The sequence below is a fragment of the Papio anubis genome, chromosome 10 (genome assembly GCF_008728515.1).
Source record: "Papio anubis isolate 15944 chromosome 10, Panubis1.0, whole genome shotgun sequence".
In the NCBI taxonomy this organism is placed as follows: domain Eukaryota; kingdom Metazoa; phylum Chordata; class Mammalia; order Primates; family Cercopithecidae; genus Papio; species Papio anubis.
The window spans coordinates 93,755,175-93,780,568 of NC_044985.1; the positions used below are offsets into that span (position 1 = coordinate 93,755,175).

Sequence of the window (25,394 nt, forward strand, 5' to 3'; positions counted from 1 at the left end):
TGTTTTATGTAAGAGTGTCTGGGTTTGTAAGGAAGGCATCTGCAGTAAAGATTCTTCCATGCTGATTAAGTACAAGTTCACTAGTGAGATTCAGTAGCTGCTATGAGATCTAAACTCAGTCTAGTATACAAAGACACAACATTGCACAACACGTGGGGCTCATTGGTCTGTCACCTATATAAATGGGGTTCTGGAGTTGGGTAGTCTACATCCTGTGCAGCAAGATTTGTTGACCTTGCAATATGTTATGCCCCCTACTAGCTATTTTTCCTCCCTTAAAATGTCTTTAATCTCCACCTTGATCATTACTCTAGTGAGGCCAATCCAGTCCTGCTCCCATAGGCTTCCCAATCCCTTTCCCTCTTTGACTCCTACTTTCCCATTATCCCGTGCTGCCTTTAACCTGGTCCTGACCCATGGAGCAATGGAAAGCCACTCTTTAGCCCTGAATGAACTGGGCCAGCAGGAAAAGACTACTCTTGCCATAGCGCTGAGAATAAGGGGCACTGGCAGTGGGGAATTTCAAAAATGAGAAAGTATTGCCTGACATTTTTCAATTCACCAAAGCAGATATTGGTGGGAAGTATAAGATGAACACAAACACACTGATGAAAATGAGTCCTTGGAGTTTGGAGTATGGGGGATGTTTGAACTGCATTGTAATGGGATGTGTTTGAAAATAAGGGGATTGACAATGAAAATTAAAAAGAAGAAAAAGACACAAGGAATGCATGTACCCAGGACCAAACCATATGGATGCTCAGTTGGCCAAGGTATTCAAAGTAGAGCCCTATATGAAGTTTAGGATTGCACAGAGGATGACGGAGAAAAGAAGTTTACCATGTACAGGAAGGATATGAGAAGACACTTGATGAGTTGCCATCCTCTCCACTGTCTGCCTTTTCAGTGAAGAGTTGTTTTTACTTTGTTACGTGGCCAGGCTACTGAACCTGTATTTTAAGTTTATTTTTACATTTATTTCGAGCACTTACTGTGCACCAAGCAGTTTTCTGTGCTTTACACTATTACCACATAGAATCCTCTCATCCTCTCAATAACTCTAAGAAGTTAGTATTATTCGCATTTTAGGAGTGAAGAGCCTGGGGCCCAGAAAGGTTGAATAACTTGCCTGAAGGCATATATCTTAATAAGTGACAAAGCTAGAATGAGTCTCTGTTCTTGAGCCCCTTTTATACCCTGCTGTGTGTTGGGCTGATGGAAGTTTAGGTGGAAAGTAGAGTGGCAGAGAGCCAACAGGCTTAGTAACGGTGAAAACTTCATCAGAATTAGGGTAGAGAAAGAGGAGTGTTGTTTTTTGTTTGTTTGTTTGTTTAGTTGAGGGAAAGGAATTGAGATGAGCATTTGCTGTGAAAAGTGAGATTTTGAGGAGGAATATGGGTAAGAAAGAATCTTGCAATCTCTCTCTCTGTGTTACATGGCATGGTTCTTTCCTGGAAACATCCTAAGGATGGTAAAGGCATATATGACTCTTGAGGATTTTAGAGAATTGGATTTCTTTGTGCATTTAGTCACTCAATGCCCTTAAGAAAGATTTTTGTGTTTTCCTAATTAGAATCAAAATGTGTTTAGTATACACATTGTTTAGGTGCTGAGATTGATGGGCGTTAAGAACAGTCCAGAAGGCTCAGGTCACTTGACTGCCCCGTGGCAGACTCCACGGTAAAAGCTGTAGTGGCAGAGAGAGCTCCTGTCATCATCTTTGACGTCTTCACAATATTCTGGTTTGTCCTGACATGGTTTGGGAAATCTGCTTCCTGAAAAATAAAAATAAATGTAGATTGTGAAGGGCTGCCAGAATCTGAGAGGAAAGAGATACGGAAAAATAAATATAGCAGGGTTTAGTAATAGACGTAGTGTGAGATGAAGGAAGGAGCTGTTTTTTATTTTTGGAAAGATACACTGAACGCATTTACTGGTTACCTCTGGGGAGCAGTTTAGTGTGGGGTCAGGAAGGGAACTGGGAAGGAAAAGGACTTAATTTTTTTAACTTTGTGCACTTCTTCATGGTTTTATTTTACTTTTAGTAACACAAATATTTATTTTTATGGTTAAAAGAAAAAAGGAAAAGATTTTTAAGATCCATGTTTTAGCTAAGAATGTGAGTGATATGTCCATATCACCATGAAGTTATTATGACAAAACTTTTGGAAGGTAAAGCGTTAGCCACACATCATGTTTATAAAATATTTTCCTTTCAATTCAGTCGACCACATTGCTCTATATTTTCCAAAATAGTAGTTCTTAAGATGCACTTAAGAAAGATACTTGGGTACTCTTCATCAGAATCAAAACACTTAACATACATGTTTTTGTCTCGATGTTCAGAATACTCTTGCTTGGGAATACATATGAAGTTTTTAGAAACATGGGGAGAGTTTAGAAATTTAGAAAATTTCTAAAGGTGCAAAAAGGGCTCTGGATGTCGGTTGGGTTCCTCTGAAGCACAGGTCCGCAGGCTCACTTTTCTCTTTTCCCGGTGTGAAGCACTGAAGGTGATTCTCGTCTGCTTTGAGAGGCAGCTCGGAAGCCAGTGGTACTGGCTGAGCCTCCAGGTGAAGGAAATGGCTCTGCGGAAGGTGGGAGGCCTGGCCCTTTGGGACTTCCTCGACTTCATCGTGCGGACCCGAATACCCATCTTTGTGCTTTTGCGCCCTTTCATCCAGTGCAAGGTGTGGTGTGTGCTTCTCCTCCTGAAAGTGGCAAGCTCGAATAAATGTGTGGCTCTCTACTGAGGCAGGAATATGGCAGCAGTGCTCATGATACCTACTGTTGCCAGTTAGTAGGGCCTGTTAATACTATGCTTGATGAGAAAACCACCAAAAAATATATTCCAGAGGATAAAATTTCACACTAGAAATGCCTTCACAGTAAGAGCTTTATTGGAGTCTGTAAAACTTTGCCCACTCCCTACTAGTCATCCCCCACTCTACCCACCCAAAAGATTGGTACAGTGGAATAGTTTGGAGAATCTTCTATCTTCAGTGGCATGACTGAGATCTGATTTTAAATAAACATATGAAAAACATAGGATACTTAACGTATGTTTTTCCTCCAAGACCCCCAGTACCCATCTATGTTTGTTCTTTTCATGCCCCAATTTCTTAGGGTAGTGATTTAAAACAATGTAATTATTAAGCACTTCCTGTGTAAAGTGCCATTCTAGGAACATCACATGCATTACCTTATTTATTCCTCGCAACAATGGGTACAGCAATTAGCCCATTTTACTGATGGAAAATTGAGACCCTGAGAATGTTATGCCTTCCTTTCAGCTGCTGGCCCAACCAGCAGAGAATCATGAAGAGCTTTCTGCCCGGCAGCATATTGCCGACCAGCTGGAGCGGCGCTTCATACCACGCCCTTTGTGTAAGAGCTCGCTCATTGCTGAGTTCAACAGTGAACTAAAAATTCTAAAAGAGGCAGTTCATAGTGGATCGGGTGAGTGTGCCTGAGAGTATTGTGAATTTGTTTTGACTAATGGAACTCACAGCCTACAAAGAATCCCTCCGTCCAGGTCACCACACTTTTTGGAACTATGAATACGTTAGCCATTTTGGTACACTACTAGATTTGACGATTTCTACTAAGTTAGCTATTTGACCACTACTAGATTTGACTTCCTCTTTTGTCAGTAACGAAATAGAAATTAAAAGGATATCATAAGAATTTAGTTTTCTTCCTTTTCTATATATTTTTTAATCTTCATTTTAGTAGTTAATCTCTTTCTTGAATATTTAATTGGAGAAAAAATGGTTTAAATTATTATCTTTATTTCCTTTTTGAAAAAGAGAAGGGGGACATTCATTTATTGAACTTCTATTTAATGGTAGATTATTTCCTTTAAGCTATACAAATACCTTCAAGGTGTATAATTGAAAGTCCCTGTAAAGAATGAGGAAACAGACACAGTAGAAAATAGGTAAATAATTTACAAGTAAATAACTTACTACTATCGCATAGAAAATGATTATTGTAAGGGGATTTTTCAACAGATCTGTATGATTGATTTATAAAGTCTTTAACTTTTCACACATCAGAAGGGGAAGGATTCCCTTGGAGCTGGCAAACTAGGAAGTACTTTCTTTACATTATTTTACATTATTCTACAGGTATTCTTTGAGAGTACATTGCTTTCTTATATCCTCAGATTACTGAGGAAGGAAAATAAAACATTATTTGCCATTAGAGGGCAGTCATTATCCACAAGTAAAATGTAATATGTGATAGGTTTTCTTTTTTGTGGGAGGGAAGGGTTATTTCCTTTCTTTTGAAAGCTTTTATTGTTCTTTGCAGACAATGTGGTAAAAACAAAAAATTGACAAGTATAATCCTGGTGAAGTTTAAACATTATCATTCAAATATTCTACTTTGTAATAAAATAACCTGACATAGAAATGAGGGGTATTTTATAGGTTGTAATTTCCAGAAAATGAGAATGAAAACAGCTTTGATTATGCATTCTGATTGTGGGGTTCACATCAGACAACTTATTTATTACTTTGATATGTTTGTGTCAGATAAGATATATTTCTTAGTAAAAATTGCCAAGTTGGAAGTTACAATTCAGGTCAAAGTTACTTTGCATCCTACCAACCTTGGAAAATAAAATAGAAAACCAATAAGAAAGGCAACAATGTCAAAGCATTTAATATTGTTACAGATGTTATGTTCTGGCAAGGGAACTACTTAATTATATCAGTGGCCAATATTGATTCTTTAAAATAAAAAATCCCCACTTTCATTTGCAACTTCATTATAAAGACACATTATTTAACGAACCTTTCCTAAAAATTACAAGTGATCAGGGAGGACTTTGAAGCAGACATTTAAGATTCTCACCATGCATTTCCTTTGGTCTCTCGAATCCTCTAGCCTACCAAGGCAAGACATCCATCAGTACCGTGGGCACCTCCACCTCTGCTTACCGCCTGAGCTTGGCCACCATGTCCCGCTCTAACACAGGCACGGGCACTGTCTGGGAGCAGGATAGTGAGCCATCCCAGCAAGCTTCGCAGGACACCCTGAGTCGGACTGACGAGGAAGATGAGGAAAGTAGGTCATTCCAAAGAATGTGGGTGGAAGACACGGCTTGGCCATAGGAGCAGGGGCTTGGGAAGGATTACTGCCCTCTGACCTTTTCCACTTCTGATCCCCTAGTCATTTTTACAGAAGGAGTTCTAGGGAAAATATGACTGATTCCATGACTCCTGATGCCTGCTTTTCTATACATTTCTTGATATCCTTTGGTCATTTAAAAAGAGTTCAGGAAAAAAAGCAAATCGTTAGTGACTCCTAAATTTTCTTTAAACCTGTATAGTCAACTTTTTCCACTAACTCCCATTTAAATTGTGGATAACTAACCAAGGAAAGCACTTACTCTCATTTTTCCTGGACATCTTGCTTAGAGGGTTGATCGACACCTAAATGGCCTCATTAGGCAAGGAAAAGTGAGCCGTGTATATGCCTAGGACTCAGAAAAGACCAGTTGGCTCTGCCAGCCAGTATGTAAACCAGCAGGCTGTCTTGAGGGAAAGTACTCCAAATTTGAGTTAAGAGAATCCCCAGTGACTAGGTCAGCCCAGAAGCTTCTAAGGTATGTGCTGGAGATTTGGTGTGATGACATGAGGAGAAATACTACATATATATGCTTCACAGGAGGTTATAAAAAGTAAAATTAGGGTGAAAGATTCCATTAAATGCTACTGTCATTTTAGGCGTCTTAAAATTGCATAAATTATTTTCCACTTGTATGTTATAGCTTTTGTAGCAAAGTTGTGTTGTCAATGCCATATGAATGAGAACAAAGTTTAGATCTTCACTCAGAGGCTCTCCATACCAAACAACAACAAAATGCTCTACTCTGAACTAAATTAAATAGAAGAAATGAGAGTTGAGGTTAGAATTTTAATTAACTAAGATGAATGAAAGTGTTTTAATGTGCTACGACAGTTGGGAATGTAAGAGAAGAGAAAAAATAAATGCTTTGTCAGTACTTACCAGTAATATTTGCAGATTTAGCTTCAGCATCGATCAAAGGAAAAATCATATTGTCCTGCGGCTGACCTATAGCCACATTTGTGTCTAAATCACCCTGGTGACTGCTCATGAAAATACAGCTAAAGTTGTAATTAGGGAAATCTTGACTGAGAAAACACCATGAAAGAGAAAAGGATCAGCAGTTTAAATATCCATTAAGTATGGGTAAAACTTAAAGAAAATCAATTTTTTATTTAATGCTTGAAGTAGCCTCTCCCAGCAATTCTTATTAATTATAGGAAATGGTATCACCTATTTTTGTAGAGCTAAATATATTTTGCAGGTAACCTTATAAATAATGGATTACCTAAGCCATAGGAAGGAGCTAGGAAAGAAAAGTAAGTAAGACTTAAACAGGGATATCACTGGCCAAAAGCCAACACTAACATACTGATGAGGCAGCAGGCGGATTGGGGAGCCATGCAATTTTTTGCTTATATCTCTGATCACAGACATCACAACGATCCCAATGAAAGCAAGATTACTAACAAATGGTATCATGTGTTTGTGATATGGGTGTGTATTAATTTAAACAAGGAGAGCTATGAAAAGCAGTTCATTGTTTTGAATTAAACTTCCTTACATTCAATAATCAGACTTGTATTAAGGCCTATCAGGTATAAGATAAGGAAGAAGGAAGTATGAGAAAGATACGTTCTCTGCTTTCTAAGACCTTATAATAGATATAGTTATGTAGAGGAGATGAGAGACATTTACAATAAAGAACACTTAACAAAAGAGTTAGTGGAAGACAGCACATGATTAATCACCAAACAAATACTGGGGACATAAGTGTTACGTGATATGTGAGTACAAATAAGGGGGAATAATCAACAGGATTTGGGAAAGGCCTTTGTAGAAATAGCTCAATCTATCCTACCACGTGGTTTTTTTTTATATTTTTAAGGCACATTTGTTTATTCTCCTTCCTGTGGACACATGTAAAACAAATATCATTCTATAACAAGAATCAATTGTAAGTCAGTGATTATATAGCAAATTAAAATTGCTAGCACTTTTTATATTCACGTTTTGATTTGAAATAAGTTCAATTAGAAATATGATTACTTTGGTATTTTAAATAAATAGTATCAGATGATCTTATATGGTAGCACACATTCTCCAAAACTCAATATGTTTATCAAAGAACGTTAGTGTTCATCAACAAACAACATTAGCTCTTTTAGAATTAGGTCACTTTGTCATAAATACTGTGCTAAAGCTAATTTTCGTATGAATTTGAGTACATTAATTTCTGCTTCTGGCTGGGCACAGTGGCTCACACATGTAATCCCAGCACTTTGGGAGACTGAGGCGGGTGGATCACCTGAGGTCAGGAGTTCGAGACTAGCCTGGCCAACATGATGAAACCCCAACTCTACTAAAAATACAAAAGCTAGCCAAGCGTGGTGTTGTGCGCCACTAGTCCCAGCTACTCTGGAGGCTGAGGCATGGGAACCACTTGAACCTGGGAAGCGGAGGTTGCAGTGAGCCAAGATAGAGCCAGTGCCCTCCAGCCTGGGCAACAGAGCGAGCCTCTGTCTCAAAAACAAAAAACAAACCAAAACCAAAAAAAAAAAAAAAATCTGCTTCTATGGAGAAAACAAGATCACATACTTAAATTTTAAAATTTTGGTTAAAATAAGCATTTATTTCTTAACTTTATAGCTTTCAAATATTTTTCCTAAAAATGTCTGAAATTGTCTTTCCCTCAGCAGTCTAGAAATTATTAACTGTACTGAATGCGGTTTTTTGAATGCCAAGGAAATGTATTTGACTCATTCAGTAACAAAGTCCCCTGAAGTATTTATGGAATGTTTTTAAAAAATTATGTGCTAGCTTTTCTCAAATCTTAAATTTGCTGATGCCTGTTGACTTTCACAAATAGCCTACTTGTAAAAATTTACATTTATTTCATGAAGGATGTTCTAGTGGAGAAGGGTGGGAGATGTATAGATGTGAAGAATTATCATTACCTCCAAAAGTCTAAGTTGTTTTTATCTGTATGAAGGGATCAATGATAATTTAGCTTTACAGACAGCCGTAAGTTGTATACAAGCCAAGGACAGAACCCAAGTACAGCTTTGGTTGGGTTTTTCTGATCAGTGTCATAGTTTTTTAACACTCTATTCCTTTGCCCCTTTTAGATGACTCTATAAGCATGCCCAGCGTGGTAAGTGAACAAGAAGCTTACCTCCTGAGTGCCATTGGAAGGAGGCGATTCTCCAGCCACGTCTCCAGCATGTCTGCACCTCAGGCTGAGGTGGGCATGCTACCCAGCCAGAGGTAAAGAGCTATGGTTATATTATACTCTGCATTTGGGGGCAAAGTTATAAATTCTGAAAATACACTCCTGTTATTCTACAAAGACCAAAAGAGAAGCAAGCAATGGTAATGCTTTTAGATAGATCATGCCACAAAGGATTTGTCAGCTAGGTTCCTGCAGGCAACACTTTGCAGTTTTCTAAGGCAAGCTAGTAGAAGGGATCCCAGTTTCTCATCCAAGTATTGTCTCTCCTTAAACATTTTCCATAGACACATGGTTTTCTTTCTGTTGTCAAATGACATTCTTGTATTTCAGATTTATCATTAGCTAAGCTAATGATGGGTACTTGGCAAGAGTTAGGACCATCTTTACGTATTTGGTAAAGGTTAGGGTTCTGATATATTATTAGGATTCAGTTGTAGGTAGTGACGCTTAACCAAGCAGAAAAGGATCTGTGCCGCTGCGTGTGACCTCGGGCAGGCCATTTAACTGTAATCCAGTTCTTCCCTTCATAAAATGAAGAGGTTTGCTAAAATGACCTTTAAGGTAACTTCTCCATCTATAGTTCTGTGATTCCATGACAAAACCCCTTTAAATATTTTATTTGTGTGTCCTGTCTAAAGAATGTAAGTAAAAAAAAATCCAAGATATGTATATACAATAAAAGTATAATGAAAATGATCTGACGTGAGTCAAAACATTTATCTTAAGTAGATAAATGTTTTGGAACCAATGATATTTTCACTTCAGGACTGAGTTTTTCAAGGAATTGACCTTATGTGATTTTAGTGTGTTGCTTATTTTTAATACCTATAGATTCATTGTAGTACAATTCACACATGGAAAATAATAAAATTCAGGGCATATTGTGATGTTCACATAAAACCAGTTTATATGTAGGAATAATTATCCTGTACCCAAATCCTTTAGCAAATGGTTCATGGACTACACAGATGAAATAAAATTTGTGAAATAAAGCCCAAGTTTGGAGAATATCAAAGAATAGGGTAAAATGATAAATCATTAATAAGCAAGTTGTGTACTTTTTAAGAAGGCAATGTTTTATGTAAGTACCATTTAATTATTACAAAGATTAATACTATATAAAGGTTTGTATCATTGTAAGAAATTGTTTTACCTACTATTTGGTAATTTTCCTTTGAAAAGGAAGTCTTATAAACAAAAAGTGTGAACAAAATCAAAGCCAAACAATAACATGTCCAAAAAAAGATATAAAGCCACACAAGCAGCTAACATTGGTAGCTATCAGTGTATTTTTAATTGCTAGCAATGTGCATGGTTCTATGAAGAATATTTTTAAAAATCAATTATTTGAAAGTTTTATTTAAATTATAGAATTGTAGAAATTTCATAGAGGTTTTTTGTTGTTATTTACCTAAAATAACCAGGCCATCAATTTCCTTTTTACATATTCATTAAGGGGTCAAGTTGATTGCAGGGAGAAAATTTGTCCTATCATACATATCTTGATTGTACATTTTCTTGTTTTCTAGAAATCAAGAAAAAATAATGTAGTTAAATAGTTTGGGTTTCATTCATATTTTGGAAGACTAGCGAAGGTAATAATACTGTATCTGTACATAAGAGAAGTGAGTCTCTTCCTAGGGACAGAGGCTGTTTTTATGGTGTACTTTTAGGTGAGCCTCAATTCTTTGGGGCCAGGCACTCCAGTTTTCTAAATGGTTTAGTTCTCTCCAACTTAACAAGCATTTATTGAGTGCCTCACAGATGCTTAGCTCAATGCGAGGCGCTGAAGGAAGGACAGATAAAGCATGACAGTTTCTGTTCACAAATCTCAGTTCAGCTACATACATATCAATCGATAAACAATTTAATTATTCTCTCACCAACCTGACAGGTTTCTTCTTTTGGCATTTACAATTCAGTCACTAGAGGATGGAGAGTAAGGAGGTAAATGCGAGTTCCATGTGAATTTTCCAAGATATCTTCCTTTCGTTTGTTTACTTGCATTTTCACTGCAAAATTAGCAGGGAAAGTTGTGTTCTTTCTTTGCTTTTCTTAATGGCATCAGTTCCAAGAGCTTGGTTGTGGCAGTTCATGGTAAGTGGTTTCTGTGTGCTAACGTTAGAATGCACAAGAAAGAAGCAGGGTCCTGGTCAATGAAACGCCATGTACATAAGACAGGTTAAAAATAATCACCACCTAGTCAAATGGTTACCAAAGGAAGTGATAGTTTCATCTTCTACAGATTCATTCTGCAATGTGTTTCAGAGCCTATGGGCCCATTTGGAGTTCATTTTAACTCTTGACCAATAAATAGGTTACTCCTCTGAGAGTTGTATCCATCCAAAGCCCTTCCTCCCCCATTGCCTTGAGTCCTATGTCTTGACAAACCCAGCACAAGGTGAAATGGTTGACTGTCTCCTTTTCCTTCCTTGTTCTGTTAAATCTATTTATTTTTGGTTCTTGGAAGCAGAAAATTGCATGCCTTTTTTCTTTTTTCTTTTCTTTTCATTTTCTTTCCCTAAATGCTTCATCTCCCTACCCCTCCTGCAGTGAACCTAATGTCCTCGATGACTCCCAGGGCCTGGCCGCCGAGGGCAGCCTCTCTAGGTACAGTGTCAATGCTACCTGTCTATTGGTGTCTGTGCTGGGAAACTAGCTGTTCCCTGTCTCCTCTGTCTCTCTGTCTTCTCTGTCTCTTCTCGCCCCGTCTTAATATCTATTTCCATTCCTTGCCCTTTGTTGTTCATGAACATATGAGCCTGGAAGTCAAAGGTGTAGCAAACCCTCCTTCATTTTCAGCTTCAGAGCTCAATCTCAATCAAGTAAGCCTGAAAAGCTTACTTTAAAAAAATTTATAGAATTCTTTATGGGGCGTTTCCCATGGATGTCTAAAAAGTTTGGTATGCCAAATGTTAAATTTATCCCATCTAATTAATCCCTCCCACACTGATATTTATTAAGAATTGTTTTTCAGAGGCCCATCATCAAGAAGCCCCTTATTAAATCAAGACAGGTCTTTTAACTAATACCATGGATGGTAAGAAAACAGACAGTGATGTTATAAAATAGTAGTAATGTGGATACAATTTATATACTATAATTCCTTCTCTTTGATGCATGCTATTGGGCAGACTTCTATAGTAGCTTGTTTCAGCAACATTTATATAAAGAATGTCTGTTCTAGCACAAAGGTGACTCCAAAGCTTGCATGAAATGTCAGACACAAACATTTCTTGGTAAGTAAGAGAAGTCTTATGATGCAAATAATATAATGTCTTGGCTACTGGTTTAAAGCTTCAGAAAAGGGGACTGCACCTTTAACACTCAGATAAACCACGTCAAACATTCCTAATCTTGTGCTGTTGATTCACACCTCTCAACTAATCCTCATTAGGGGTAAGACTTCTTGTTCATTCTTAGAGTATCTTTGTGCCATCTCAAGAGATAACATTCCCTTTCAGGTTTGCACTGTATAGTGAGTACAATACACCCATGTTTATTGCTTTATCACAAAGATGAGGAAATGTTGAGAGGCTGTTCCTGTGAAAGGTTGTCTTTTGTTTTCTTTGCATCTTGTTCAGATTTCACATTTTCTTTTGCAATTGAAAATGGGAAATGTAGTCCATCATCGGGTGTATTTTTTTTTTTTAACCAGACCCATAATTCATGACATTCGTGTTTGCCAGCCCTCGCCTTGACAGATCAGTCTCTTATTGGTGGTAAATGTGGAAGTGCTGCAGAGTGAAGACTTAATTCCATTAGCAGGAGCTTTGGGGGCAAGGAGGAAGTTGAGAAACAAAACAGTCCTCAAGAGGACTTCCCTTTTTTGTTCACGGTGTTGGAAGAGATCTGAACCAAGTCTAGCAAGGATGGTCATTGCTTTCAAAGAAAGCAGGTATTTAATGTTTAAAATTACATGTAGGATGGGAACCTTGATTAGAAGACAATTTCAGTGTCCTACTGAGAGTAGAGAGTATTAAATCAGACTTCCACTTAGCTAGCTTTGTGCTGGGGCTTTTCTAATTAGGCCAAATTCTACTCTTGATGAGTAAGGACTAGTACAGGGTTGGTGAAAGAAGGCAGGAGTTTGAGATTATTTTTATGAATTCTCCCAAGTATTTGGCCCTCTCTGGTAGGCTCAGGGTTCAAAGGACCTATTTGTAGTTTTCTAAACCAATTCAGTGTGTCCTGGTTCCAGTGTCAATGGAAATAAACACAAAGTTTTTGGTAGGTGAGACTGGTTCAGAGCCGAAGCTATTGATTTGTCTACAACTGAATTAGTCAGTCATGGTAGTACTTTGATGACTGTCTTATATCATCCGCTGTTGATCCATTGTTTTCTGTGACCATTGTGTTTTAGTTCTGGGTGTGAGTCACCCAGACCCAGTTGTGGTCATTAAGAAATGGGAAGATGAGGCATTCACTTTGGCTTCTGAAATAATTCTGATAGCACAGAGGCTTTCTACCAACCAGTAGCACATCCACTTTTGCCATACCCTGCAAATTGTATCTCTTGAACTACATCATGTCACCAAGTTCTCTTTGGAGGAGAGGAACTTTTGGCATTTACTAGGAGGTTGGTTTATAAAATAGGAGATATACTTTTACTTCCAGATTTTCTTATTTTTGTCATGAACTTCCTTTAAGCTGCAGACTCTTAAAATCCTGAAGTAGTAAGGCATTAACCACGTAATTACACTTAGCATACACTCCAACACTGAGGACCTAAAATACACCCAAAGTAGTCCTAATGAAAATCTGGCCTTAAAGCTTAGAGAATATCAGGAAAATAATAAACTCTGCTGCTCCCACCCTCTTATAACATTTTACCAAACTTGCATGAGAATTTGCTTTTGAAAGTACATCTGTTTTAGACAAAAGGGGTAAGTTGGATGGAGTGGACTAAATGAGGAAGAGACCAAGATAACCTGATGAATAGGTGGAAATCAATAAAAATTTTCCATACCTTTCGAAAATTACTTCTAGGATTTTTTTTAAATGTGCCAACTGGTTTCTTTTAGATTCATCCCCAGAAATAGCCTATTAGAAACACTATGCTCTGCAGAAAAGATTCTTTGTATTGGAAATTAATAAACTGAAATAATATTCCATGGGAGAATTCTCTTCTCTAGAGAGTGTTGCTCTTAGGGATATAGAAATTCATTGTAGATGTTCCTTCTCTGTCTCTACCATGAAACATACACACATACCCATGGACATGTTTTCTCTCCAGAAGAATAGAGACATACAGAGGCTATTCAAGAACTTATGGCCAGATGTTTACAGCAAGGAATTAGATTTTGGTTAGACATGTTAGAACATTTTGAAAGGCAGGAATTGACAGTCAACTCTTAATTAAAAAAAAAAAAGGTTATAATGCTATTTGATTTTGCAAGGATACTTTTAATCACAGTGAAAAATAAAAACGTTTAAACAAGACTATATAGTCTAGGTGAAAAGAAAGAAAAATAACCTCTATAGCGGAACCCATCTCATGATTATACACACTTTCGAAGCATAAAAACTTGGCAAGAACTCTTAAAGTACAAAAAAACAAAACAAACAAACAAAAAAAACTTTTTAAGTAGCTGAGAATTAATGACTAAGAAAATGTGTTGTGATACACAGATATCTACTTTGCCATTGCTAAATCAGTTGTCACAGTATATCTAAGATCCAGATTATTCCCTCTTTCAATGTGGTTTTAGCCTGTAATCTCTAAATTATGTGGCACTTAAGATATAGTTTCTCAGATGTTGCTGAGGTTAAGTAAATTTTAAACAATAATCTTTTATTGAGAAAAGGGGGAGTAGGATTTATTTTACTGTGTATTTCCCTGCTCTCTACAGATGCCTTATCGCTCCCATGAAGTGCTGGCTTCATGCATTCCTGTCACAAGGCAATCACTCAGGGTAAACGATGATGCTGCATGTCTTTTGTGCCACCTCTAAATTTCTCTAACCATGTTAAAATTGAAACCAAAAGCACAGATAAAAGCAATGAAAATATGAATTCACTTTTCCATGTGCTGGTCTCACCTAGTGCTTCTACTTAAATTTTTAATTTGTGGGAAATATATTTCAATCTATAATTTTTTTATAATTTTGAAATGAGTGATATGAATTTTTATTGCATTAGCGAATGGCCCTTGTTTACCTATCCTTTCTACCTTATTTATAAAGTGCATCCTTTATAAAGGATAAAGTGTATATAGTGCATAAAAGATATACTTTATAAAATATATCCTTTATGCACTATATACCTCCATAGTATTAGGTATATATTCCATTAGGAGAAGCATACATATTTATATACTGCAATCCAGGGCATTATACTGATATAGGAGAGAAGAGGTCATCTACGTCAGAATTGTCTTCCTAGCATTCTCTGAATTTCCCTAGCTTATGAGTTACTTCCTTGCATTTCAAAAAAGATGCTTTTGGTTTTTGTAGATAATATTGGTCACAACAGTTCTGCTGAACCCCAGTTGCATTTACTTCTCTAAGACCTAGATTATATGGTTTGCCATAGTGATATTTTTCATTGACTCAAAAATATAAGAGATTATTTACTCCTAAATATATTGTAAGATGTTAGCTTCAATTTAGAAAACTTTATTTGCTTATATCCTTATTGTTCCACCCTATTACATGGCCAAAACTGTGGAAATCAGTCATATCTCATTCCCAAGATTAAAAATTTTAGGAAACCTGGCTGGGTACCATGGCTTATGCCTGTAATTCCAGCACTTTGGGAGGCCGAGGAAGGCAGATTGCTTGAGGCCAGGAGTTTGCGACCAGCCTGGGCAACATGGTGAAACCCTGTCTCTACTAAAAATACCAAAAAAAAAAATTTAGAAAACCAGTTTTCTCTGTTGGACAGTTTTAAGAAGTTGTCCCACTAGTCTGACATATTTCGACAGATAGTCTCAACTTTTCAGAACATGAAATAAATATTTCACTTATCTGAAAGGATTCAGTTGTCTATTGGAGTATGATATTTTGTGACCATAAAATACAATATAATATTTTAAAATTTGATTATCAAATATAACATTGTATTTCCCTAAAGCGAAAAATAATTTTGATTACTGCAGTTGTAGTAGGTAGGAACTATGATGGGACTGTTTCAAACAATTAAAATAAAAACTGGACATAACATAGAGAGGTGCTTAGTGAAAACCCCTTAGTCTTCTGGTTCATTCTAGTATTGCACATCTTATAGTCATACATCACAAATCCTGCAGATGACTGAAATATTACATGATGTGGAGAGAAGCTAAATTGAAACTTTTTATATGCAACTTCAATTTGATATAAACCCCAGAAAAAGAAACATGATCTGTATAAATTATCATTGTGAACTTTTTTGGATGCTTATTCCTAACTGTACAGAGTTAAGCCAGCCTTCAGTATTCCAAATATAAACATGTTAGCAATCACATTTTTAGAGTGAGTATAATTCATAAGCTGGGATATTTCCAAGGATATATTTTGTAATTTCATCTTTGATGGGTGCATTCCATGATGAAATGCTATATCATTTACGGAACAGCTAAATACTAAAGCTATAAACTTGATGCATCTCTTAGATATAAGCCTCTCTATCCATAGAGAAAATTTCAGTGCTTATGATCCTCTCCTGGAATAATCATCATGAAATTACCATTATGTTTTGACATTTAACACTCCCTAAGTAACGTGAATTTCTTTTCTTTTCTTACACCATTTTTTCTCACAATCACAGATTCCTGAATAAAAATGAGACAAGTGGACTGCCTCGATTTCATTTTCTCTGCCCTATTATTTTCAAAACATTTTATTACCTGCTTCCTTTTAGTATTCTAGAAGCAATAAACTCATTACAACATCAAATGTAAAACCAGAAAGCATGCTATGTACATCACTTTTCATGTTCACACCATTGTACATCAACTAACGTCTTTTCTCTACCTTAATGGGAGGTAGTTGGTAAGTATTAACCTCCTCTTAATGGCCAAGGGAACTGAGGTAACATTTAGATGTCAATGAAGAATCCATTCCAATGAAAGCTTTGCTTAGTATTAGGAGAAACTTGTTTCTACTTTTGTGCATATGGTTATTGAATACTCTTTCCAACTTAACAGACATGTTAACATGTATAATTAATAAGGAGATGTCATTTCAAACATGCCAGCAACTTAGTCTGGATTGCTTATCAGAATTTATTGCATTGTTCCTTTGGGGTAATTTTCTATCTTCATGGAAAGGTCATATCTGTTTCAACGTTATATATGTATAAGGATAATGCACATTGATCTTTTTGAAGTTGACATTCAGGAGAACAAGAAAGTTTAAAAAGCACCTGTTTTGGTACCCTTTATGAATTTTGTTATGGTGAACCCCAAACGGTGTAATTACATCCTTATTTCATAAAAACTGTGATAAACCCTATTTGGGAATCACATTGATTTTTTAGTGGAAACGTAAGACTTTTAAAAAATGACAAATGTGACTGTGTCAACTTTGTGATGATTAACCAATTATTAACACAAAAGGGGGAACATCTGATTACCTGTCTTGCCACCAGTTTCTCTCCTTACTACTGCAGCTGGGTATTTAAGTAGCCCTTTAAAAAAAAATGGAAATGAACAGATATAGTCTTTCTTTTCCCTGGACTGTTGCTGACTCTGGATTCCTCTGTGGAATATTATACTCTTACGAACTGTCTGTAGATGACTCTCCTTTTGCAAAGGCAAAGCAGAAATTAATTAACCATTAACCAAAGAATCACATTGGCATCATCCACAGAATTGTAATATTCTCTGGGGCACAGGATACTTCTTTTCTTCACCCCCACTCCCATTATAAATACCTTTTATACGTGCATGCAGAATGAAAAACGACCATGGGCCCATGTCAGTGTTTTCAGCTTCACCCAACACTAAATAGCAACTATTTCCAGTCATTTTTGCATACAAAAGACACACATACACAGTACATTTGGGGGGAGCAGGTTGTTGCTTTTATAAACTGCATGGTATGTTTGAGTGCAGTTACTCGATTTTAAAGCTCCTGAGTTGTAATGATAGCTTAACTATAGCTATACTTTGCCAGCCTTTTAAATCTAAAACCATGTTTTTAAAAAATTGTTTACCCATGTGACTATTCATTTACTCGGTAGTCACAGAGACTTCAGGCTGCAAACATGTGTTGAATGTGCCCCTTCACCCAAATAAATTCTGTGTCTGATGTGTTCGATATTTGTCCATCTTATTTTCATTTAAATTGAAATTTTAAAAAGGTGTTCCCATCCATGTGATAGAGTTGTTTGTGTGTGTTTGTCACCACTGTTTCCCTTCCCCTTGGAAAAAAAAAATTGAGATTAGAATATGACATCTTATACCTTTTGGTGGCTTCCAAACCAGGGGTGTGATCAAACCAATGTTTTCTGAATGATAGATACGGCATCAGTGATTGAAAACAGAATCTCAATTTTGGCAGCTTGGGGCTACAGGCCTTGTCCTCCCTCCCAAACCTTTGAAAACGCCCATCCCAGGGACTCTCCCAACCATCCTTCAAAGATAATGGTATCTTTGAAGTGACTGTATCATACAAGTGGTTTTGGCTAACACCCACCAGAGGATGGTCTCCTGTACTCTCTCTGGGGTACACTAACACTGTTGATGCTTGGCAGGGTGGCAAGTATACAGAGTGAACCTGGTCAACAGAACCTCCTCGTTCAGCAGCCGCTGGGGAGGAAGAGGGGCCTGAGGCAGGTAAGTAGACCCTTAAAGCACAAGAGAACCATCCTACGAATTGGAAGCTCTGTGTGATTTTTAATGCCCATGTATATTAAGATATTTTGCTGCTGGGTGTGCCCGGAATCCCAGTTACTGGGGAGGCTAATGTGGGAGGACTGCTTGAGCCCAGGAGTTAGAGTCCAGCCTGGGCAACATAGTAAGACTCTGTCTCTTAAAAACTAACTAACTAAATAAAACAATGTATTTTTTTAAAAAATTTACATTTTGCATTCACCCTACCAAAAATAAGCAGCACAGAGCAACTTTAAAACGTGGTAAGTACTTAGGCAAGCCAAATGTTTCCATCTTCTCTTTTAGCTCTGAATGTTCTTATTAGCAAAGCTGATTATGTGGTAAAGTAAGTGGGGCTATAATTCTGTTTGTTCCTTACCCAGAAACCTTCTTTACCAGCCAAACTTACTGATAGAGGAAGATTTGTTATACAGTTGATTTAAGGCCTGTTTCTACATAAAGGCAAAGAAAAACAAGTCCTTTCTCATTTCAAGGTTCTTTAATTTAAAGCAAACTGAAGTAAAGATCATCTTTACAGATTATCTTAGATGGAGTTCTTTTACATCACTTGCTAAATAAAAATCTGAAAGCGGCTTATCACTGTTGCTTCCACAGGAGCTTCCCATTATTGATTGAGGTACCAGGCACTTGGCCAGCATCTGAGGTTTTAAAAATAAACCTCCCCTTTGAAAGCATGTGTTCAACTATAAGTTTTAAATGAGCAATGAGCAAAGGTTGATCAGTAAGCAATAGTTACTCATTTTGCATCCTAAAATTACTGAAATTCTCAAGTTTATGATCTAAATTGTGTTAGTCAATGTTCTTGGCATATATAAATGAGTAATAATTGGGAGATGAACTAGCTAAAGGGGATGTCAGAAGAAAATACTTAAAGTTAAATATGCAGAAATAAATTTATCAGCTATAAATGTAAGGAACAACCATAAGAATTCACAGAAACATATAAATAAAGAAACAAACAATTTCCTCCTAAGCCGTTAGACCCTCTTGCAAGTTTTATTCTGCCTATTCTCTTTAGCTAAGACGTCCTCTACTATCACGTCAGAAAACTCAGACTGAATCCAGAAATCGCCATGGGGCTCGGCTGTCAACCACTCGCAGGAGCATTCAACCTAAAACGAAGCCGTCTGGTAAGGCCTCCTGTGTCCCTTCTGACTATACCATTGACATGATGCCATGCAACTCAGCCAGGAAGGCTTACAAAAACCAAGCTGATGGAGATAAGCACACCTTTGGGGAGGTGCTAACATAAGGGAAGGAGTTTCCCAGAAAACTCTAGTGTCTTTTTTTCTTCTTGCCATCCCCAATCCCTGTCTCTACCCCAAGAACCTAGAAAAAATGAAAGAGCCCAAGGTAAACCACTAATACTGGGAAATTTGACTATAAAAGGATGTGATTTCTTTACTGAAGCCAAGAACTGGGCTTGCTATATTTGTCATTGAAGGTAAAGCTATGATGAATAATAGGAACTTTTAAGTCCTTTTGGCTGTTGTTATGAGGAATGATCAACTTCAAATAATGCTCTATACAAATGTTATTGTAGGCCATTTATGTGAAAATGTTTTTTCTACCTAAGTCTTATTCTTTGTAAGAAGATAAAATCAAACATGCGCAAAATGTTCAAACATGCTCTCATTTATTAATAAACCAGCAATGTTTTTGTTTAAAAAAAAAATCCCCAGGAAACACTGGTTACAATCAACTATTAAGCATTGACAGTTCATTTCCGCCAACTTCTCCCCAATTTACTGTTTCACTTCTACCTGCAGCGGATCAGAAACGATCTGTGACCTTCATTGAAGCTCAGCCAGAGCCAGCAGCTGCCCCAACAGATGCACTTCCTGCAACAGGCCAACTACAGGGCTGCAGCCCAGCCCCATCTAGGAAACCAGAAGCAATGGAGGAACCAGTCCTCACATCTTCTCCCGCCATAGTTGTTGCGGATCTCCACAGCCTGTCTCCTAAGCAGGTGAGGGCACTAGAGAAACAGGCAAGGCTTGCTCCCTGTGTACTTACTTCTAGCAGCCACTTGGATATGCACATTTATTCCATATAATTAAGTCCAGGTCTGCAATGCTTTGTTATCCAAACAGATACTGCTCCTGCCATCATGAAAGAGAAAATCTATATAAAGTATAGCTAGGAATATAACAGGTTTATACAGGTTGAGCATCCATAATACAAAAATCTGAAACCTAAAATGCTCCAAAATTTGAAACTTTTTAAGTGCTGATATAACATTCGAAGTTCATGTTCAAAGAAAATGCTTCTTGGAGCATTTTGGATTTCAGATTTTTGGATTAAGGATGCTCAACCAGGTAAGTATATAATGCAAATATTCCAAAATCAGAATCCAAAGCACTTGTGGTTCCAAGCATTTCAGATAAAGGATAGCTGAAAGATAGTTCAATTAAAAAAAATAAAGTTACCAGTTTAGATAAAGCCTTTAAATATAGAACCTCTATGTCCTATAAGATGAAAGGAACTTTTTGTTTTGATCTTTTTCCTCATTGTTTTGCTATTTTTCCCACTGATATTTTTCTTGTTTTGGTATATTTTTTCTTTTCATTTTTATAAATGAATTCTGACTTTTACCTTCTTCTCATGTGGTATTTAAGGAAAACTAAAGGGCAATGTTACTGTATACATTTGTATAGACTTTAATAGTTAAAAAACATTTTAACACTAAGCTTTATTATCTCATTTGATCCTCACAGTTTACAAGATAAGCAAGACAAAAAATTGTGTTCATGTTCCAGGTTCAAAAACTGAGGGTTAGAAAGTTGGAAGGGCTTACATAATATCCTACCTGTTACAAAGGCTGGAACTGGGACTAGCCATCTGATTCCTTTTCCCATTACCACTAGACAACAACATTTTTTGATGTTCTTCTCTGGTACCCATCCTATCTTTCCATAATGTTATGATCCTTTCGATCACAGAGTGAGAACCTCCCCACTGAAGAAGGAGAAAAGAAGGAGGACACAGAAGTGCAAGGTGCTACTGCACACAGTCCACTCTCTACCCAACTCTCTGACCCTGATGACTTCACAGGCCTCGAGACATCCAGCCTCCTCCAGCATGGAGACACTGTCCTTCACATCAGTGAGGAAAATGGCATGGAGAACCCACTACTGTCTAGCCAGTTCACCTTTACTCCCACTGAGCTGGGGAAAACGGATGCAGTCTTAGATGAGTCTCATGTTTAATTCTGTATCTTGTAAGCTCTGCAGGTATAGAGAAGACATGAAAGTGATCTTTCTACTACAAGTTCAATACTTTTGCTTGAAAAAGATTAATTACAAAATAGCACTTTACTTTTAATGGGTGGCACAAATCTGAATAGGTTTTGCTGCCAATATACATAATGTTTCATAAACATTTTAAAAGTCAATGGCTGAAAGGATTTAGTTGTGCAAAAATCATAAAACCAGGGAGGAATAAGGGGAAAGAGCCATTTCACTGTACATTGTTTATGATTCAAGAAGCCTTCAGCAGTTAAAAATATATACTATTCAGCACTGCTTTCAGAGAAATATTAATAATAGGATCTAAAAATATAATGCAATTTTTTGAGATTACTCACATTATACATCTCATGCAAATATTTATTTTTATAGTTTTAAAAATATTAATTCAGGTTGGCTATATAAGTAGCAATTTACATTAAAAAAATAAGAAAAACATTACTTTGGGGAGACTAAATAACAAATAAGCCTACAGCCATTTTTGTTTTGATTAATAATACAGCCATTTAGATGAAGAAAAAAAACTATATAGAGAGCTGTGGACTTTTAGATATTTATTTTTCAACTACCATTTTCATTGCATGTTGTAAATCAAAATGCAAATGGCATAAGATCATCCCATTTCATAATATATCACATTAGAATATTACAGAATATTCTAGAAATCATCAGAAATAATTCTGAATTAAGAACCTGAACAGCCTATACAATTATAAAAACCAAATGTAAATATAATCACTTAAAAGAGATGGTATTCCTATTCCTAGCCCTGACTACATCAATACCAAGATTAGAAGATACTGGAAAATGTGATTAGTAATACTTTTCCTTACAGTATCCTGTGCCTGCCCTGGAGGGCATATTTTCAAATATTAAAGTTAGTGTTGTTAGAATCGGTTTAATAAAATAACGTTTTCTTAATAGAAACAATATTCTTATGATACTTGGAACATCTAAGTTTATAAGGAAAAACGTATAAAGTAAGCAATTTCTTCATAGACACCTCCAGTTTATATATTTTACAAATAGGCCTTTAACTTGAAGTTCAGTTACTTCAAGAAAAGTGTAACACTTAGAAGGCTTGTGAGGCCAACACCTAGTGTGTTACTGATCCTATAGCAGGGCTGTGCATCATGTGGTTCACAATTGAATTTCAAAATTTTAGCAGTTTACATTAGAAAACTGTTACCTAACAACTAAGCATATACAAACTCATATACATACTTAAATTGGTATGGTGGTGTATGTGTGCGTGCGTGTATGTGTTTTAGTCCTCAAGATGAAGTTAAATATAGACTTTGATTACCCTGCAATGAATTTAAAACACATTCTGTATGCTTAAACTTTGAGTGTGTTGGCTGTGAAATGTGTACATATATAAAGAAGATACCTACTAAACCCACCTTAATCATAAAGGAAAATTATTTTTTGTTAGAATTGCTTATTAAATAGGCATTGTTTATATTGTGGTTTATAATTTCAAATATAATTTGGGGTTATGGTCCTATTCAGTAAGAGAATGAAAGATATCCATAAGTTAAAAGAACAAAACTAAAAATTTCAAATCTAACAATTCAGAAAATGGAGGCAGTAAATGACCTCTTTTATGTTTTACAATATTTTCATGTTATTTACAGTTAATGCTGAAATAATTCTCAAGTGCAGGAATATAAATGTTAAGTGGTTTTATGATTCCAAGCTGATATATTTCACCTGTTAAAAATTATGCTGCTCAATTAGCATTAGAGGCCTTATGTTTGGTAATTACAAGTGTCTGGGCTATTGTGCGTCTCTATGTATGTGTGTGCTTTGTTCCAGTTTCTTGATTCAAATTATCTATGTATAATTGTATGAAATATTTAAATAGCAAAGAAGTCAAAGAAGATTGTTAAATATCCAACAAGAATCATAAATACCTTTATATGTATTTAAAAACTGTTGGGCTGTTTTGAACATGATTATGCTGGTCTGTCTGCCTTTTAGCCTGACTCCATCACTCTTGTGTGTGGAAGTCTATTAGAAACTTTCAATAAGCTAAGCAATGTTGTATCTTGCAAAAAAGCCTCCACTCTGAGAAACAGGGCCTTACAGAGTAGGAATGTTTTCATACTGGGACTATTGAAATTTTGCAGATGTGTGCATCTGTTCCATTTAAGGTGCCCTTAAATGTGTTGAATGTAATGTGTTGAATGTTTATGTGTAATGGCTAAAGTATCTATATGTATGTGCATAAAACTGTCACAAGATGTATTCTCAGGAATACTGTTACCTGGAGTTTGAAAGGAATAACTATTAAAAAAAAAAAAGTTGGGGAAGATTAGAAAAAAGTTCAAGATAAATATTCAAAATATTATTAAGTACATGACTAAAAGCTAATTACTACATATGATAAATACAGTGTTGGTAATAGTAGATCATTTCTTTTAAGCGATGATGCTTAATGATATTTATCTTATTCAGAGGAAAAACAAAAAAGGTACCCACTTCCCATGTAGAAAAAATTAGACTCCACAAAGAAGTTGCTTCTTCTGAAATTAACTTTTGAGAGACCTTGGAATAAACCATGTGTTATCCATGATAGTATGACTCAGATGCAATTAAAACAGTTTAAATCCTGGATATAGGATCTCCTATAGCAAAACATTTTACTTTCATTTTTCAGTATTTGCTGCTTTCTAGATTTCTATTAGATAAGCTATGTCATTTTTCTGAAAAAGAAACTGAGTTATTGAGTGCATTAAGACAAGGCACTTAGAACTACAGTGTCAAAATCAAAAGGCATAAATGGGCATGGCAGTGCTGGTGGAAAAATCTGTGGTACTAGTGATCTGGTTAGGGCTTGTTGCACAGGCTGGGAGTAACTGGTTTGCTCTTTCAAGCCTCCAAGTGTACCTTAAACAAGGTGATAGCTCCTCTCTTCTTTAGCATTATATTCCATTAGTCAACAAAGAACTTCCTCCACTCTGCTGCCCACCTCTGAGAGTATCTAAGATGAGAATACAGGGAAGAAAGGGTCATAAATGAATAGAATTATAGTCAAAAACATGAATTAAATATCCTTCCTCAAGTTATAAAGGATACTTTAATAGAACAGTCTCCAGAATTTGCTGCTATCACACCAAGTCATGCTGTTGCCCTATGACCTCACTCTTCCAATTCCATTACCTTGTCTTGCTAGGGGGTAAAAAGTCCCATTTCTTTTACTTTAGTGGGTTTCAACTGCAGCATTTCAGAAACAAGTTTTGGTTTGACACTCAGGAGAATAAAAACAAGTTGAGGGCAGAATGTATTTGGAAAAGCTTAAGACAAATTTACTTATTTTATGATCATTTAGGATTACAGATCAATTTACCTCCATAAATCTTTGAATAGTCACTGTGACCACAGGATGAAAATCCTGTATTAGCCATTTTATAGGTTAAAACAAAAGATTGACTACACAGCCGACTTCCCTCAGATAACTATAAAGTCTATTATGAACATTGAATGACCAAAGAACATGGAAAAAATACATATGAATAAATACTGAAATGTTTAATGAAAGATATTTATGAAAGATATTAAGACTTCTGTGTTTAGGTATGCACATATAATAAAATACATCTAAAAACATTTAAGATGCCTGTTTCATTTCTTAATGTAGGGAATAGGTTGACTCATTCAGGAAGATGTTCATTTTGGATCCCTGAGGTGTGCCTTTGTTAATGCCTTGCTGTCCATCCTCAACCTCCCCAGTCTGGCCTGAGGTCACGACCATCCAGTTAGACACCTCCAATACACTCCCTGTCACCCCTCCCAACAAACTGAGCTCTACTCATGCTTTCCAAATCTACCTTTCAAAATAAAAATAAACTTCTCTGCCCAGGCTTTGACCTACTGGAATAACTGGTAGATTTCCCAGTGGGATTGTTAAAGATCTGGTTGTCCTCACAATGTGGCCAGAAACACCACGTGGTCCAAGTTACCACTTCCGTCTTTTATACAAAGTGCTCTATTCTGACCCCTTAAGGATTGCTCTTGC

General features: G+C 36.4%; 1 protein-coding gene and 2 long non-coding RNA genes across 16 annotated transcripts in view; 1 reads left to right on the plus strand and 2 right to left on the minus strand.

Annotated features, from left to right (window-relative positions):
- UNC80 (unc-80 homolog, NALCN channel complex subunit) overlaps window positions 1-24,987 on the plus strand; it is a 228,096-nt gene extending 203,109 nt beyond the window's left edge. For 9 of the 14 annotated variants that reach the window (XM_021923926.2, XM_021923932.2, XM_021923927.2 and 6 more), the window contains 9 exons: window positions 2,506-2,690; window positions 3,294-3,459; window positions 4,894-5,073; window positions 8,205-8,343; window positions 10,862-10,918; window positions 17,987-18,068; window positions 19,144-19,255; window positions 19,895-20,094; window positions 21,068-24,985. In XM_021923926.2, coding sequence (XP_021779618.2) covers window positions 2,506-2,690; window positions 3,294-3,459; window positions 4,894-5,073; window positions 8,205-8,343; window positions 10,862-10,918; window positions 17,987-18,068; window positions 19,144-19,255; window positions 19,895-20,094; window positions 21,068-21,334 — 1,388 coding nt within the window. In that variant the 3' untranslated portion in view covers window positions 21,335-24,985. Of the gene's footprint in view, window positions 1-2,505; window positions 2,691-3,293; window positions 3,460-4,893; window positions 5,074-8,204; window positions 8,344-10,861; window positions 10,919-17,986; window positions 18,069-19,143; window positions 19,256-19,894; window positions 20,095-21,067 lie in introns of all 14 variants that reach the window. The other 5 variants (XM_031651893.1, XM_003907896.5, XM_021923933.2 and 2 more) reach the window with 5 other exon arrangements.
- LOC116269241 lies at window positions 876-4,939 on the minus strand. The gene is made up of 2 exons (XR_004176715.1): window positions 4,861-4,939; window positions 876-1,775 (listed from the first exon to the last, which is right to left on the minus strand). It is a non-coding gene; the product is annotated as an uncharacterized LOC116269241 (long non-coding RNA).
- LOC116269240 lies at window positions 8,344-24,337 on the minus strand. Its single transcript, XR_004176714.1, has 3 exons — window positions 24,266-24,337; window positions 20,142-20,227; window positions 8,344-10,423 (listed from the first exon to the last, which is right to left on the minus strand). It is a non-coding gene; the product is annotated as an uncharacterized LOC116269240 (long non-coding RNA).
- Window positions 24,988-25,394: the final 407 nt, after the last annotated feature.